The sequence below is a fragment of the Spermophilus citellus genome (genome assembly GCF_964194105.1).
Source record: "Spermophilus citellus genome assembly, chromosome: 3".
NCBI lineage: Eukaryota > Metazoa > Chordata > Mammalia > Rodentia > Sciuridae > Spermophilus > Spermophilus citellus.
Genome location: NC_138184.1, coordinates 155,606,417 through 155,622,448, shown reverse-complemented (window position 1 = coordinate 155,622,448; position 16,032 = coordinate 155,606,417). Strand labels below are relative to the sequence as shown.

The 16,032-nt window shown below is 33.5% G+C and overlaps 1 protein-coding gene across 1 annotated transcript in view; it reads right to left on the bottom strand.

Annotated features, from left to right (window-relative positions):
• Positions 1-16,032, bottom strand: part of AGMO (alkylglycerol monooxygenase) — a 334,485-nt gene that overhangs the window by 219,437 nt on the left and 99,016 nt on the right. The window contains exon 4 of the mRNA XM_081287289.1: positions 2,708-2,811. Within this exon, the coding sequence (XP_081143415.1) occupies positions 2,708-2,811 (104 nt within the window). The remainder of the gene's footprint in view (positions 1-2,707; positions 2,812-16,032) is intronic.

The window sequence follows — 16,032 nt, the reverse complement described above, 5'->3', positions numbered from 1 at the left end:
AAATCCAAAAATATGATGTGGGCTCTGCAAAGCTCCTATCTTGGCTGTGTAAGCTCATGGCAAAAGTGGATGTAGTAGTAAGCAATCACATTCCAGACAAGAAACCAAGGAGAGCAAATGGGGATCTACAATTCCTTCTGGGGGCACACTTCCAAAGGACTAAATACTTTCTACCAAGCTTAAACTTTTAAATGCTCCATACAGCCCCAGTGTCACCACCATGGAGATCAAGCTCCCAACACAAGAGCTTGGGGGTACCATATCCAAACCATAGTAAATATCTTACTAACTGATGTAATATGATTAAAAGGAAAAACAAAAACAAAGGAGACTGTCTTTCCCAGTGTGCACTCTAGGTACTTTTACTGAAAGTCAGTTGATCTATTTGTGGACTTATTTCTGGGCTTTCTATCCTATTCTACTGGTAATATGTCTGTTTTATGCTAATACCTTGCTGTTTTGATTACTGCAGATCTGTATTGTATTTTGAAATCTCTTAGTGAGATGTTTTCAGCTTTGTTCTTTTGGACAAAGATTGCTTTGACTCTTTAATGTATTTTATGCTTCTGCGTGAATTTTAGAATTTTTTTTCTGTTCCTATGACAAAAGACATTGGAATTTTGATGGGAACTTTATTGACTCTATATCACTTTTGGGAATAGAAAATTATAATATTGATTCTTCTAGAAATGTATGAGCATCAATATCTTTCCATTTATTTTTTTCATTGATGTTTTATAGTTTGCAGTGTAGAGCTTTCACTTCCTTGGTTAAATTTACTCCTAAAGTAGGTTGTATGTTTAATTCTTTTTGTTGCTATTACAAATGGGATTTTTTCCTTAATCATTTTTTTCAGATAAATCAGTGTTAGCATATAGCAATGCTGCTGAGTTTCATAAGTTGATTTTATATCCTGCAACTTTACTGAATTTTTTTATCAATTCTAATAATTCTTGGTATATGTAGTGTTTTCTAAATATATAATCAATGTTTTCACAGAAGAATGAAAATTGATCTTTATATAAGAAACTTGGAATGGGCTAAAAACTTAAATATAAGACCTGAAATTATAAAGCTAATAGGTAAACATATAGGGGAAAACCTGCATAACATTGGTTTGGTAGAGATTTTTGAATAAGATTTCAACAGCACAGGAAACAAAAGTAAAAATACACAAATGATATTTTATCAAACTGAAAAGCTTCTGCACAGCAAATGAAATACTAGAGTGAAAATACAACTCACACATTGGAAGAAAATGTTTGCAAAATATATATTACATAAGGGGACAATATTTTATATATAAGGAACTCAAACTATTGAGTTTGAGTTAATATAAGATAATATAACAAATAGCCCAATTAAAGATGGGCAAGGAACTGGAATAGACATTTCTCAAAAGAAGAAATAGGAATGATCAACAGATAAATGCAAAACTGTACAACATCTCTATTCAGAGAGAAATGTAAATTAAGACCAAAATGGGATATCAAATGAATTATCAAATGATTAAACATAATAAGTGTTGGCAAAGATACAGAGGGAAGGGAATGCTTAACAATGTCAGTACTATTGTATATTAGTAGAACTATTTTGGAAAACATCATTGAATTTCCTCAAAAAATTACAAGTAGAATTACCTTATGATCCAATAATTCTGCTACAGGGATTATATCCAAAGTAATTGAAATCCACATGCCAAAAAGATGTCTGGGCCCACATATTTATTACAGCATTATTCATAATAACTAAGATATAGAAACAATCTAAGTTTCTATCAGTGGATGACTGGCTTAAGAACCATGGTACACACACAATGGAAAATGATTCAGCCTTAATATAGGAAATTTTGTTATTTCTGACAACATGAATGAACCTAGAGGCAATTGTTATTGAAAATGGAATAAGCCAGACACAGAGAGATGAATAATGTGTGATCTCATTTATATGTGGAAGTTAAAAAATTAAAATAAAGAGTACAACAGTAGTTTACAGAAGAGGGGCATGGCAGTGTGAGGGTAGAGGTGGAGAAAAACATGTAGGCATTTGTCATCTGGTACAAAGTTAAAGAAGCAATTTCTGGTGTTTCATTGTATGGCAAGATGACTATTGTTGATAGTAATATATTGTATATTTTAAAATATCTACAAGAGAGGATTTAAATGTTCTTCCCTTAAAGAAAAGATAAATCTTTACACCTATGGATATGCTAATTTTCATGATTTGATAATTCTGAAATATAAATATGTAAAGAAACATCACATTGTACCCTATAAATATATACAGTTACTATTTCTCAACTAAACAATGTAAAAAAAGCAAGGGGTTGAAGTAGATGTTACCTAGTCATGCAGAAATAAGAACTGATTTTTTTAAATTGCTCTTAAAAGTTTCTAATGAAAGCTGTTTGTATTTGAGTTGGGATACATTGTTCGTACATTGCCTTACTAGTTGAGAGTAAACTAGTCACTTTCTCATATTGCTGTATATGTCAAGGTGAGTTTTTAGGCCAAACAAAAGACTGCCATTTGCTTCATGTGTGTCTGATCTTGCAGAGAAGAAAGGAATATTTTAGGGTCTGACCTCACAGAGGAAAATGAACCATTTTTGTAAACATCTTCTATCAGTTTAGTAGGAGGAAACAGAAATAGTTGAGCCTTAAAAAACCAATCATTATATCACATTTATTCAATTTCATACAACTTACCCAGGAAGTATAAAGCTGGAGGACAGATTGTCTCAGTGCTGTGGACAAGTTATAGTCCTCAGAACTGTGGTGCACTTGGTGTCCAGCCCAAATAATGTTAACCTCTGCAAAACACATAATTTGAAAGGAGCCATGAAAAAAAGAACAAAATGACTTCCATGTCCAGTTATGCATGTTGCTCTGTTGAGTGAGGATGAAAAATCTGGAATATGTCTGGAAAAGCTAGCCAACACCATGGTAATTGAAATAAGGCTCCTCAAATCATTTTTTGGAAGCAGGGAGTCAACAGAGTATAAATAAATAAAAACCTGAAACATAGCCAATAAATATGTATAGCATATATGACATAATTAATGCCTCTAGCAAACTAAAATAACTTCTGAAATTTATACTTTATCAACATATTACAATATGACAGATCATAAAAGCCAACTGGAAATGTGGTGACAATGTAGTCAATGGATAGTGATGATTTTTCAGTATGTGATAACATTTCTAATTAAAGAAGATTCCTGATGGAAGAAATTAGTACATAAATTTTTGAATGAATTATTACATAATATTATTTCCTGATGGCTTTTGAAAAGTCTTTAAAAATGTTGAAATAAGAAGAAAAATATCAATATTTGGTCCTAAGATTTAAAGTTTTATTTTTATTTACAGAAATATATTAACTAATGGTTACATAGGGTTTTTCCCATACTTTACCAAGATACTATTTATAAAACCTTCCCAAATAGTAGATATTGTTCTTATAATAAAGAAGACAATGAATGTTTTTTTTTTATTTTTATCACACACACTCAAAAGGAGAGTGGCTTGTTTTGCCTACAAGTATGACTTCATAATGATCCTTCAAAAAAAATTGAACAGAAGAGGCCCAGTGACTTTGTTTTCTGCCCATATTTTTCCTTCTGTAGATATTTTTCATCTTAACAAAATCCCAGCTAAAAATGTCACTTTATATATATATATATAACACTCAATTAAAAACATGTATTTGTTCTTACTTAACCTAACTTATGTTTGGCCTTTTGCTACAAATCCAGGAGATGGAATAGACCATATGATATGATCATTGTACCATTATCAGTATAGATAAGAAATTAAATATCTTAGGATTGGATGTATGGGAATGGAACTATGGACCTTAATTGTGAAAATACCAGTCTATTGATCTGGGCAGTTGCTGTATGCTCTCTGACCACTTTGTTTAGGGAGTTGCCAAACAAAACATGAAAAGCAAAATTATCTTAGTAAACAAGTGATAGCTCAGAGATATAAGAAGAATTTAATTTTGTGAGAGTGAAAATATTGTGAACAGGATTATGAATAGGTAGGCTTATCTTTTTTTTCTATAGAATTATTTTCATTACCCAGCTTCTGATAAGTAACTTACATACTGAATAATTAATTTTTAATCATTTCTAAAATTGACACTGTATTTCTACCCAAGAAATTAAGAAAATCGTTCCTATACAAATGAGGACTAATTCACCATGATGACCTCTCAAACTTCCCTGCCATAATTTTTGAAATAATTTAGAAGTAAAATCTCTGGCTTATTGATCAATACACACAGCTACACATAAGAGATATAAGAAACCCTGTGACACTTTTTCTCTTCATGTGTTGTGTGGTGTGATTTCAAGAGGTAATAAAGTTGATGAATCTCCTAAGGTTTTAAGACTGTTTACAGATTGAACACTTGAAGCAATCTAAACACTCTTTTCCCTTTAGAACACACTCAGCACCAAGCATTTCAGAACTTATTATTTATAAATCTTCCTTACAAGTCAACACATTGTATATTTTTGGACTTCTCAGAATTTAATTTTAAAAACTCATCCTAATGCATCATAAAATAAGTTAACAAGGGGATGAGCTAATTAGATGAGGTTTCATTAGAGACTCATAATATATATTGGAGCTACTTCCTTATAATCTCCACAGAAGAGAATGGTGGAAAAAAGAATCCACAAAGGTGGAGGTTAAAGACCTGTCTTTTTAGTTGTTTTAAAAGCATTTACTTCCTATAACAAACTGTGTGTAACACAAGTCTTCCTTCAATGAAGTACAGCTGTATAAACAGGGTACAGTAACAGGATCCTACCACCTTACCTCTGTCACTTTTTAGAAATGGGAAAAACAAGCAGGAAAACTGGACTTATTTTTTGCAATTTATATTCAGCCTGGAAGAAAGTTAACTTTCAAAATGATTACAAAAATCATTTTATAAAAAACTGTTCTAATAATTCTTTTGAGAACTAAATAAGAAAAAGTTAATTGTGCATTTACATGTTTATCTTCCCTAATACTTGGACTGACAAATTGTCTGTTGTAAGGAAAGAAAACAAAAGAGGGAAAATATATTATTCTGAATGAGCTTCTTTCTATGAAAAAATTAATTAATATAATTACATGTTCTTTTCAACAACAATATTTTTCTTTTCCTATAAGCAAATTATAGACTGTATAAGTTATGCAATGTTGTTATAATTTTTCAATCACATAATTAGAAACAATTATACTGCTTTCCAGTGAGTGCCAAAGTGTAGATTTGCATATATATATATATATATATATATATATATATATATATATTATTATTATTAATACCTAGTCAACAATTCAATTAATTTGGCCAAAATTTAAGTAACATTCAACTGTACTGTATTCTTGAGATGTTAACTTTTAAATATTTTAATAAATATAAATGACAGTAAAAACTATCCTTTGAATATTCAGTTTTATAAGATTTTAACAGATACAGCTGTTAATCACTACCACCGTCAAGATGTAATCAGTTTCATCAACCCCCAAGTCTCCCCAACCCACTTTGTGGAGGAGGGAGATAGAATCTAAGATGGTCCCTGACTCAGATGATGATCTCATGGATTTTGAATTGATAATGCAATAGGGCAGAATTTTGTGACTTTGGGAGAGGCCAGAGTCCCTTGAATGGGGAGGAAATATGAATGAGTGAGATTCAGGGGGGTGTGGAGGGGATGTTCCCTGGTAACTCCAGTCCACTGGTAGTCATGCTGATTTATAATTCTTCCATTTGGGTGTGAGCTGATTTAACAACTCCCAGAGAATAGAATGGAAGAGGTAATAGGGTACCCTTGTTGATATTAAATTTCAAAAGAAAGACAGTAGCTTATGCCACAGTTGCTTACTTTTGCTTTTGCAGGCTGAGGAAAGCCAGTTGTGTGATGTGAACTTCATTTTGGAGAAGTGCAGGTGACAGGGAATTGGGAGAGTTGTCTGACTGCCCAGCCAGGAAGGAATAATCTTCTGAGTCCAAATGCCACAAGGTACTGAACCCTGCCAATAATTGGTATGTGGGTTTGGAAGCAGATCTTCCCCCAGCCAAGCCTTCAGATGGCACTGCAGATTACTGAAAGCAGCACCATTGAACTGCAACTTTATGAAGCTTGTGATAGAGGAATATCTCAGCCATCCCCACGTTCTGACTCACAAAAATCATAAGGTGATAAAAGTGCCTTATTTTAGGCTACTAATTTGTTATAAAACAGTAAAAAAATAATGCAGAGGTCTACTCCCATCTCTACTCTCTGCCCCTGGCATTAACTTATTTGTTTTCTTATAGTTTTACCTTGAGTATGTCATATAAATGGAATCATAAGCATTTAGCTCTTTGGCATCTGACTGCTTTTGTTTATCATAATATGTTAAAAAATTCCCCCATTTTGTGGTGATTATTGTAGTTTGTTCCTTTTTATTGCTGAGCAATATTCCATTTATATAAATGTGCCAAATTTGTTGTTGTTGTTGTTGTTTTTATTTATTCATGTGAAGAACATTTCAGATGTTTCCTGTTTTCTGACAATTACACATAAAGCTTATGTCACCATTGTCATTGAGATTTTGTGTGAACAGGAGTCTTTACTTCACTGAGGAGTAGGATTGCTAAGCTGTACAGTATGTTTACATTTAGTTTAAGAAACAATCAGATGCTTTTTCCAAAGTGGCTGTATGTTTTTGTATTAGCTCCAGCAGTGTGCAAGTAGTGTTCAAGTTGTTGCACATCTCTGGAAGAACTTGAAATCATTCATTTTATTTTTTTATTTATTTGATAGTCATTATGATAGGTATCACATTGAAATGTTAATTTGCATAGCTGTCACGGATAATGATAATGATCCATGTGTTTATTTACTATCTGCAATCTTATTTTTGAAGTAACTATTAAAAATGTATGCCCACATTTAGTTGGATTGTTTTCTTCAGGAGATATCAATGTATTCTCGATATATTCGATATATTCTGCATACAAGCCCTTTATTAGATATGAGACTTCCATCTATTCTGTCCTAGGCTGTAGTTTGACTTTTCATTTTGTAATAGTATCTAATAAAGAACAAACTTTTTAAAAAATTTGCATGAAAGTTAATATACATACTTGAGAGTTGTATTAAGTTATAACTGTGTTTAACAGAAAACAAAGATTATTTTGGAGAAATGTTTTAGAATAATGTGAAATCTGTTTGTGTCTAGAAGTTAGTCATCTACATAGGCTATACATCTAAATATATATATATATATATATATATATATATATATATATATATATATATCACTCTCAGTTCATATGTTGTCACCTATGGATTGGGGAGAAGTGACCCCTTAGGTTAATTCAAGATATAAACACAGGTCTACATAGAATTTCTACACTTATATATGACAGCCATTTAATTCCCAATACTGGGCAGGCCAGAATGTCCTGGGGCACCTTTGGATTGATGGTGTTGCCTTCACTCATAGACTGGAAAAAACAAAAACAAAAAACAAAACAAACAAACAAACAAAAAAACAGTATGGGGCCTGGGGTTGTAGCTCAGTGGTAGAGTACTCGCCTAGCATGTGTGAGGCCCTAGGTTAGATCCTCAGCACCACATAAAAATAAATAAATAAAATAAAGGCATTATGTCCAACTACATCTAAAAATAAATGTGATTTTTTAAAACCCAGTTCTGAAGATGAAAGATGTTACAGGAATTGGGCAAAATGTTACTATACTTGGTTCCACTAAAAACATGTAAGTCATATGTTATAAAACATTGGCCTACTCTTCAGTGACTATGGAACATACAAGCTGTATCTTACACCTTAGTTTTGTTTTGCTATAACAGAATATCTGACACTGGGTTATTTACACAACCAGAAATTTATTTCCCATAATTCTGGAAGCTGAGAAGTCCAAGATCGAGATACTAGTAAATTAGAGCCCATTCTCTCTTCTCCCAAGATGGCAGCTCTGAATGATCCTTCCTCCTAAAAAGTGGACGCAAATGTTCTCATAGGGCCCAACAGAAGAAGAGGGCAAGGGCAAATATAATCCTATAAAACCCATTTCATAGTTGTGTTAATTCATTCAAGAAAGTGAAGCCCTGCATGCCCCAAACACTTCTTAATGGAGACCACCTCCTAACAGTGTTGCATTGGGGATTAATTTTTTACACCTGCATTTTGGAGGAGATAAAAATATTTAAAGTATTTTGAGCTGCAAGGGTCTTTAGGAGTCAGATAGTCCAAACTTTAATTTTATATATAAGGAAAATAAGCTTAAAAGGGAAAATGGAAAAAAGAGTTTCATTGAAGTGGAAATTTTTTTCTCTCTCTCAGCAGCAATTTATTTGATTCACTCTCCCCTGGGATTTTATTTCTCCTTCAGAAATGGAGATGACTGGATCCACAGTTCTAGTATTAGAGAAAGATGGCACATCTTTGATAATTTCCAATACATGAAAGATATATGAAACTCAAAATATTCTATTGAATGATAGTGCTAAACCTCTTGAATTGAATCAACTGTGCATTGCCTTTACCAAGAAATCTAACAATATAATACACCAAGCATTTCACTTTTGAATTAAAACAACTGCCACTGTGAATTTGGGACTAATCAGCACAAGTGAATTATGGAGAAGTCCATTCTATCTCTTCCCAATAACTAAGCAGGATTGATATACCATTTCAAAAAAATTAATTGAGCTAAGCAAACAAAATAAAGCAACTGATGCAAGTTATAAAACTAAATCTGTCCTGATAAAAACAATGAATATATTCCCAATATATTCCGTATCTTCTGCTCTTTGACTAATAATGTTATCAATTGCATTATCCCAATTTCAATGACTTTCCAATGTAGCAAATGAAGTTATGATGACAAAATCGATGATATTGTTAATTATCATTATTATTATTTTTAGTACTAGGATTAAACCCAGGGACACTTAACTATTGACCCACATCTCCATTCCCTTTTTTAAATTTTAATTAGAGGCAGTGTCTTGCTGAGTTACTTAGGCTCTAGCTAAATTGCTGTGGTGGTTTTGAGCTCACAATCCTCCTGCCTCAGCCTCAAAAGCCTCCGGGATTATAGGCATGCACCATGGTGCCTGGTTTATATTGTTAATTTTTTTATGAGTAAAGCCTGACATTTCCATTATTTTTCTAACCTTTTTCTAACCCACTTAATATTAAAACACAAACTGCTGAGTATTTATAAAATACTCAATCAATTAGAATAAAACTGGTAAGCTGGCCAGCCATATTTTATACATTTTTCATATTTCCAACTATCCCATCATAGAAACCACTCATCCGGAAAAAAAATGAGCAAACTTTTTATCTTTTATCTAGACATATGACCACATGTAGACATTAAGTCATCTCTCTAGAGGTGGTAAAAAATGAGTGTACTAAAATTGTCATAAATACTAAACTGTCCTTCTAATTGTTTTGGGAATCACACTTTAATTCATTCCTTTCTTTTTATTTAAGTTTGGTGGAAACTTTTAAGTCCTAAAATGAAGAATTTTAAAAAGGCTTTTCCATTTGTTTGACTATGCACTTTCAAAATTTAAACAAGATACAATAAGAAATAGCTTTTTAACATAAAGCAAAAAATAAGAATTTGTCTTTCCAATCAAAATTTTGTTTCAATACAGTGTAAAAGTAAGAAATAATGTAGGGCTCATCATTGACTCATATGAACAAAATGCCAAAAAAATACAAATTGCATAGATAATTATGTTATTACCACCTAAAAAATTCATTTGTTGTTTTCTCTGATCCATAATGGGGCGGGGGGAGTTTAGCAAGGGAAAAATGGAAGAACTTTGAATTGAGCAGAGGGGAGGGTGAGAGGAGTGAGGATGTGTAGGAAGGAAGATGGTAGAATGAGATGGATGCTATTACCCCATGTATGGGTATGATTGCACTAACAATGTGAGTTTACATCTTGTATAACCAGAGAAATAAAAACAGTGCTCCATTTGTGTAAAAAAAAAAAAATTAAAGAATTAGTTTGTATTACAGATAAAAAAGTAATTTAAAAATATCACAATTTCAACATATGCTCATTTTTGTCCACTTTGTTCTATAATAAAACCATTTTAAAGGATCTAAAAATTAAGAGTAATTTTAAAAGATTCTATTTCATGTGTGAGTTTATAAAAATTAAACTAGTTTTAGCGCTAGTTTATTGAAATTCTAGCATATACAAATCTTTGCTTACATATTCTAAAAGATGAAAGCATAGAATAAAAGAACAAAAAAAATATAATAGCCCTCACAAGGCCTATCATAAGATAAAAACATAAAAACCATATGTATGTCTGATACTAGAAAGAAATACTTGCAACCTATTAAAATAAAAATTCTCTGTAAATTGCTTGTCTTGTATCACTGTATGGGATGCTACATATAACCAGGACTTCCTAGTAGGTAAGAGTACATTAGTTACTCTATGCCTAATAAGGCTAAATGACCATTTCCCTATCTTTCTATTTTATCCATTCTCAGAATGTCCTAACAACGAAACTGCAAAATGTCTCATGCATTCAAATTTGGGTCATTGCCCTAATTGTCCCAATAGTTAGAATTGTCGTAAAAGTCATTCTGCATCCTTATTCAAATATGAAATTAATTAATAATAATTATAATAACAGCAATGATCATAAATCTAAAGAGCACTTAGCATGTACTAGGGAATATTTTAAACATTTTCCATATATTAACTTATATATTTCCCTAAAGGTGTCATTTTATAGAAGAGGAAATGGAGATACAAGAAGATTTAATAACTTGCAGAAGGTAATTCAATATTTTTATTCCTATTGCATATTAATAATTTTTGTTATTAGTTGTAAAGTCAGTGTTTTCTAGCTCCATTGCACCTAAGTGAATTTATAGGATCATTTCCTAATGTAGTGTGAGTGGAAATGCTGTGTGTCATGTGATTCAAGGTAAAAATCAGGTGTGCTCTCTCCACACTTTCTCTCTTCTCTAACTGCAAGCAACATGCAGAGTAGTCAGTGGAAGACACTAAGGCCCTGGAACATACAAGGACACCAGATGGAGGAATTCTGGGTCCTCAAAAAGCAGCAGGGAGAGCAGCACCACCACTGACCCTACTGAACTGGGATGTGATTTGAAATTTAAATCTTTATTATGTTAAGTCACTGAGATTTGTTATCTTTTAGTGAACTAACTTTAATACCTCCTCACAGGTAACTTTTCTTCTTAATACAAATGAGTGTGATGTAATAACCACACATAATACCAGTGATTGCACTACATCTATGTTCTACCACTCAGTGTTTCTACAGACTGACATGGATAGGGAAAGCACTTTATTAGATGCCAGGCAAACTATTATGTCTTAAAGCCACTTTCAATTAGAATAGCTAATTTTCCTATCACCAACTTCCCAAAATGACTGCTGCAAAGATATGGCTCTAGGAAATCCAAAGCTACCCTGGGACTTTTTGCTCCCTTCATTCTGTTACCTTGAATCATCCATCACTTCATTCTAATGAGGAGATTAGCTTTGCCTTGGAGCAGTTGATTATAACAGGACTGAACATACCAAAGAAAGAAAAAGAAGACTTGTGTTTTATTGTTAGCATGTGCAACTCCAGCCCATTCCCATTTTCTGCCCAGAATGCCCATTGTCTTTTCCAAAATTATTCCTGTTCTTAGACCTTAGTCCTTTTATCATTATCCTGCTTTAGAAAACCCAAGTCTGACTTTATTTTTTTTTTCAAAAAGACAATGAATTGGATTATTGTTTCTACCATTTTATTAGATTCATATGTAACTTTTTTTTTTCCCTTTTACTATCTAAGAGTGTAAGGAATAATGTGACAGAATGGGCAAGTTGCCAGGTCAAGCAGTAACAACTCCGAAAGAACTTCAGCAGGATTGAAGGGTTGTCTTGACAGCAGCAGGAGGGAAGCTATATGACTGCTTCTGTTCCCTAGGAGTCAGAGTATAATGCTAGGGCAGAAAGTCCCAAGGTCCCACCCTACTAGGGGTGGCAAGGGAAATAGGTCCTGAGAGCAATAGAACTGGAGTGGGGTGGGGACGGGGCAGGGGGGTGTGGGAGGGAGGGTGGAGACCTGAATAAATGTTAAGAACAAGGATGAGATTCTGCTACATATTGGATGTGGTGTGTCGCTAAAAGTCCATGTGAAACTTGGTGTCCAGTGTGGGATATGGGAGGTAAGTGAACTTTGAATTCGAAGGGTCTAGAGAGAGGTCTTTTGGTCAAATATTGGAGATAACCCTGAAGGGATTAAGGTAGTTCTTGTGTTATTGTTAGTATATCTCATGAGAAGTTTATTATAAAATCTGACCATGGCCCTATTCAGCTCTCTGGATTCATGTTTCTTGATGTGATCTGTTCTTCATGCCCAAGTCCTGTTATTAACATCTACCATGTTGTAATGCAGCCAAGGAAGGTCCTCACCAGAGCTGAGCCAAGGCTGGCACCATGCCTTTGAACTGCCATATAACAGTTAGCTAAGTTTATTTTCTTTGTAAAGTTAGCCCATCATTGATATTTTGCTATATCAATTTAGTCAGTACAAAATTGACTAAAACAGACCTCCATAGTCCTTACTTCTGATTTCTCTGCACACTTTATCATCTTTAACCAATTCCAACTTAGAGTCCTTGTCCAAAGCCACAAAAAAAATCAAGCCAACTGTATGTTTTTTATTTCTATTTTTGTTGTTATTCTTGTTGCTGTTACTGGGGATTGAAACCAAGGATGCCACATCCTCAACTCTTTCTAATTTTATTTTAATACAGGCCTCCCTAAGTTGCTTAAGTCCTTGATAATTTGCTTAGGCTAATCTTGAACTTGTCAGACTCCTGTCTCAGTCTCCTGAGTCACTGGGATTATAGGCATGCCCTACCATGTCCCCCAAACCAACTATTTCTTGAAATTCCATATTTCCCTTATCCTGCATCAGGCAGGTAGAAAAGAAATTAAGAGGGAGTTATCTCCTACAAAGTCAGGGAGAGACAAATGTTCCTTGGTTTCCCAAGTGGAAAAGCAGTTCTCAGAGTATTATTGAGTTTGGTATTTACATCACATAGTACAATATTTCAGTTTCATGATAGTTACAAATCTGTATACCAGCAGATCTGAGAACCTAAGCTTACAAAGGTACTTTCTTTAAGAAAAGATCTTCAAATTCCTAAAAAGCCATTTTGCAACCACGATTTCTGGCACTTTTTTTTTTTTTTTTTATGCCAGGGATCTAACTAAAGGCTTGTACAATGTAGGAAAGGACTCTACCACTGAGCATCACCTACAACTAAGATTTTTAAATACCACTCATTCATAGCAGGAAAGTGCTTGCATATATGTTTTTGGAACTATGAAAAGGGAAGGATAAAGGTATATCTATGAAGAGAAAAGGAAAAAGGGAAGATTTGGTACATTTTTTTCAAAAACATAATAAGACAGAGAAAAAATACAATGTAATTTTAATATATAGGCAAGTATACTACCTATTGTGCCCCTGTGTATATTTATGTATATTTTATAAGATACATGCTTTGATAGCCATTGAAATATATACAGTTTTATGTTTCAGTACTATAGATACATAGTATTATGTTAATGGTTTCACCAATGAACAGAAGATAACAGTGTATTGTTCAGACATGAGAGCAGAGAGTGCCACTTTGACCCACAATTTGAAGCCACTGAGGTTTAATGCCATTTGTCCATCTATATATTCTATCTAACACTTTCAAACCATGAGATAAATTGGCTGCCTACTACCCTAAGAAAAATTTACAATATTTGACTATATTATCTATTTTATTAAAGGTGATTGTCAAGGTTGACTAAAAGTCATGTTATGAATAAGGGAGTCTGATTTTAGTAGATAGTCTTCTTCTTCTTAGTTCCATAATTATGCATTTATATCCTTCTACTGCCAGTCATTCTGAATATTAATACTGAAAAAGATCAAATAATCATTTCAACTTCTCTCAGTTCAAACATATGTTTCCCTAGCCCCTGGCCACAAACCCCTGGGGAATTCTGCATTGTATATCTGAGGATGTGTACCAAAACTTCTATTTTTCCTCAGGAGAAATATGTGTTGTTGACTCTTAATTGTTATGAATACTGAAATTATACAAATTGTAACAAATGTTTTAGCTTTTTTCACTGCTATGACTAAACGAACCAACAAGGGGAGAAAAAAGTTTATTTTAAGGCTCAGGATATCAGAAGTCTTATTCCATAGAAGGTTGGCTCTATTCCTTGGGGCTTGAATTTCGATAGAACATTTCAGCAGAACAGTGTGGTGGAAGGAAGCAGCTTACAAGATGGTCAGGAAACAGGGAGAAACTGTACTCTACCCTACAGCCACATCCTCAATGCCCACCATCTCCAACCACACCCTACCTGCCTTTAGTTACTATTCAGTTAGTCCCCATCAGGAGATTAATTCACTAATTAGGTTAAGGCTCTCATAACCCAATCATTTCACCTCTGAATGTTCTTGCATTTTCTCATGTGTGAGGTTTTTGGGGCATCTATTATCTAAACCATACCAAATGAAATATTTTTGGTTAAGATGGATTACCATACCTCTCACCCATGGGGAAAACAAGCTCTGTATATAGAAAAGCTATTCTCTTCAAAAGTTGGCATAGTTGAATAAGAGAAATTTGAACTCAAGGAAAGAAGGAACAGAAGGAAAAATATGGGCAGAAAACAAAGTCACTGGGCCTCTTCTGTTCAATTTTTTTTGAAGGATCATTATGAAGTCATACTTGTAGGCAAAACAAGCCACTCTCCTTTTGAGTGTGTGTGATAAAAATAAAAACATTCATTGTCTTCTTTATTATAAGAACAATATCTACTATTTGGGAAGGTTTTATAATATAATAGTATCTTGGTAAAGTATGGGAAAAATCCTATGTAACCATTAGTTAATATATTTCTGTAAATAAAAAGAAAACTTTAAATCTTAGGACCAAACAATGTAAATAATGAAGAATTTGACAATTTGTGTATCTCATGAAGTTAATTTCTTAATAAAGTGAAAGTGCCAGACTAGATCAGGGCTGAATGTCCTAATTGAAACGGGTCAGTCTGTCTTCATTGTAACCCTCAAATCCGAATGTGTGTCTGATTTAAAAGGCAGGATATGCACCATTACTGGTTCTTGCTACAGGTGAAGAAAGAGTGATAGTCTTTGACCTTGGGACACTGAGGGATGGAAATGATTATTCAGAAGCATTGTCCCAGTAATTATAACAGGGGTGACCTCATATTCTACTTCTTTTGTCCTCCAATCCTAACCCCATTTCCACAGATTCAACTCTAAATCTTCTTTTTTAACTGATTCATTGTCTTCTGTTAATATTTATTAGTTTGGGTTTGGTCTTTTAATGTGACTATTAAACCTTTTTCCAGTCTTTCTAACTGCCTTTAAGATCCATTATTTGCTTCCCTCATCCACTGTGTCATGGCTTCTTTCCCATTCCGTATTTGCTTTCTTAGATTGAGGCCTCTTAGCTTTAGTACAATCATTATGCAGGCGCTGGGTGCTAACTGTGAGTTAGATGTGCTGCCCTCATAGCATTCAAAATCTGTGCAGGTCTTGATGAACATACACTCATGGCCAAATCTAGCCCACCACTCGATTGGAATTGCCAGCAAGCTAAGAATAGTTTTAATTTTTGAAATGGTTGAAACAAAATAAATAAAAACAATAGCTTTTGACACATGAATATTATGTAAAAAAATACATATCTTCCTCTTCCTCTTTCTCACAAACCTGCCCTCATTCTCTGGTCTCTTTGAATACTCTCAACATTGTCATAGTCCTCTATCTTTGTGTCACCTGACAAAATATTCTTCATTTTTAAAGAACTACTGCATCTGTCATTTTATTCAGGAACCTGTCATCATTTTTTCCCCAAAATTATTCCACAATCATTTTCCTTAGACAGGCCTCTGACACCACAAATGCTCTACT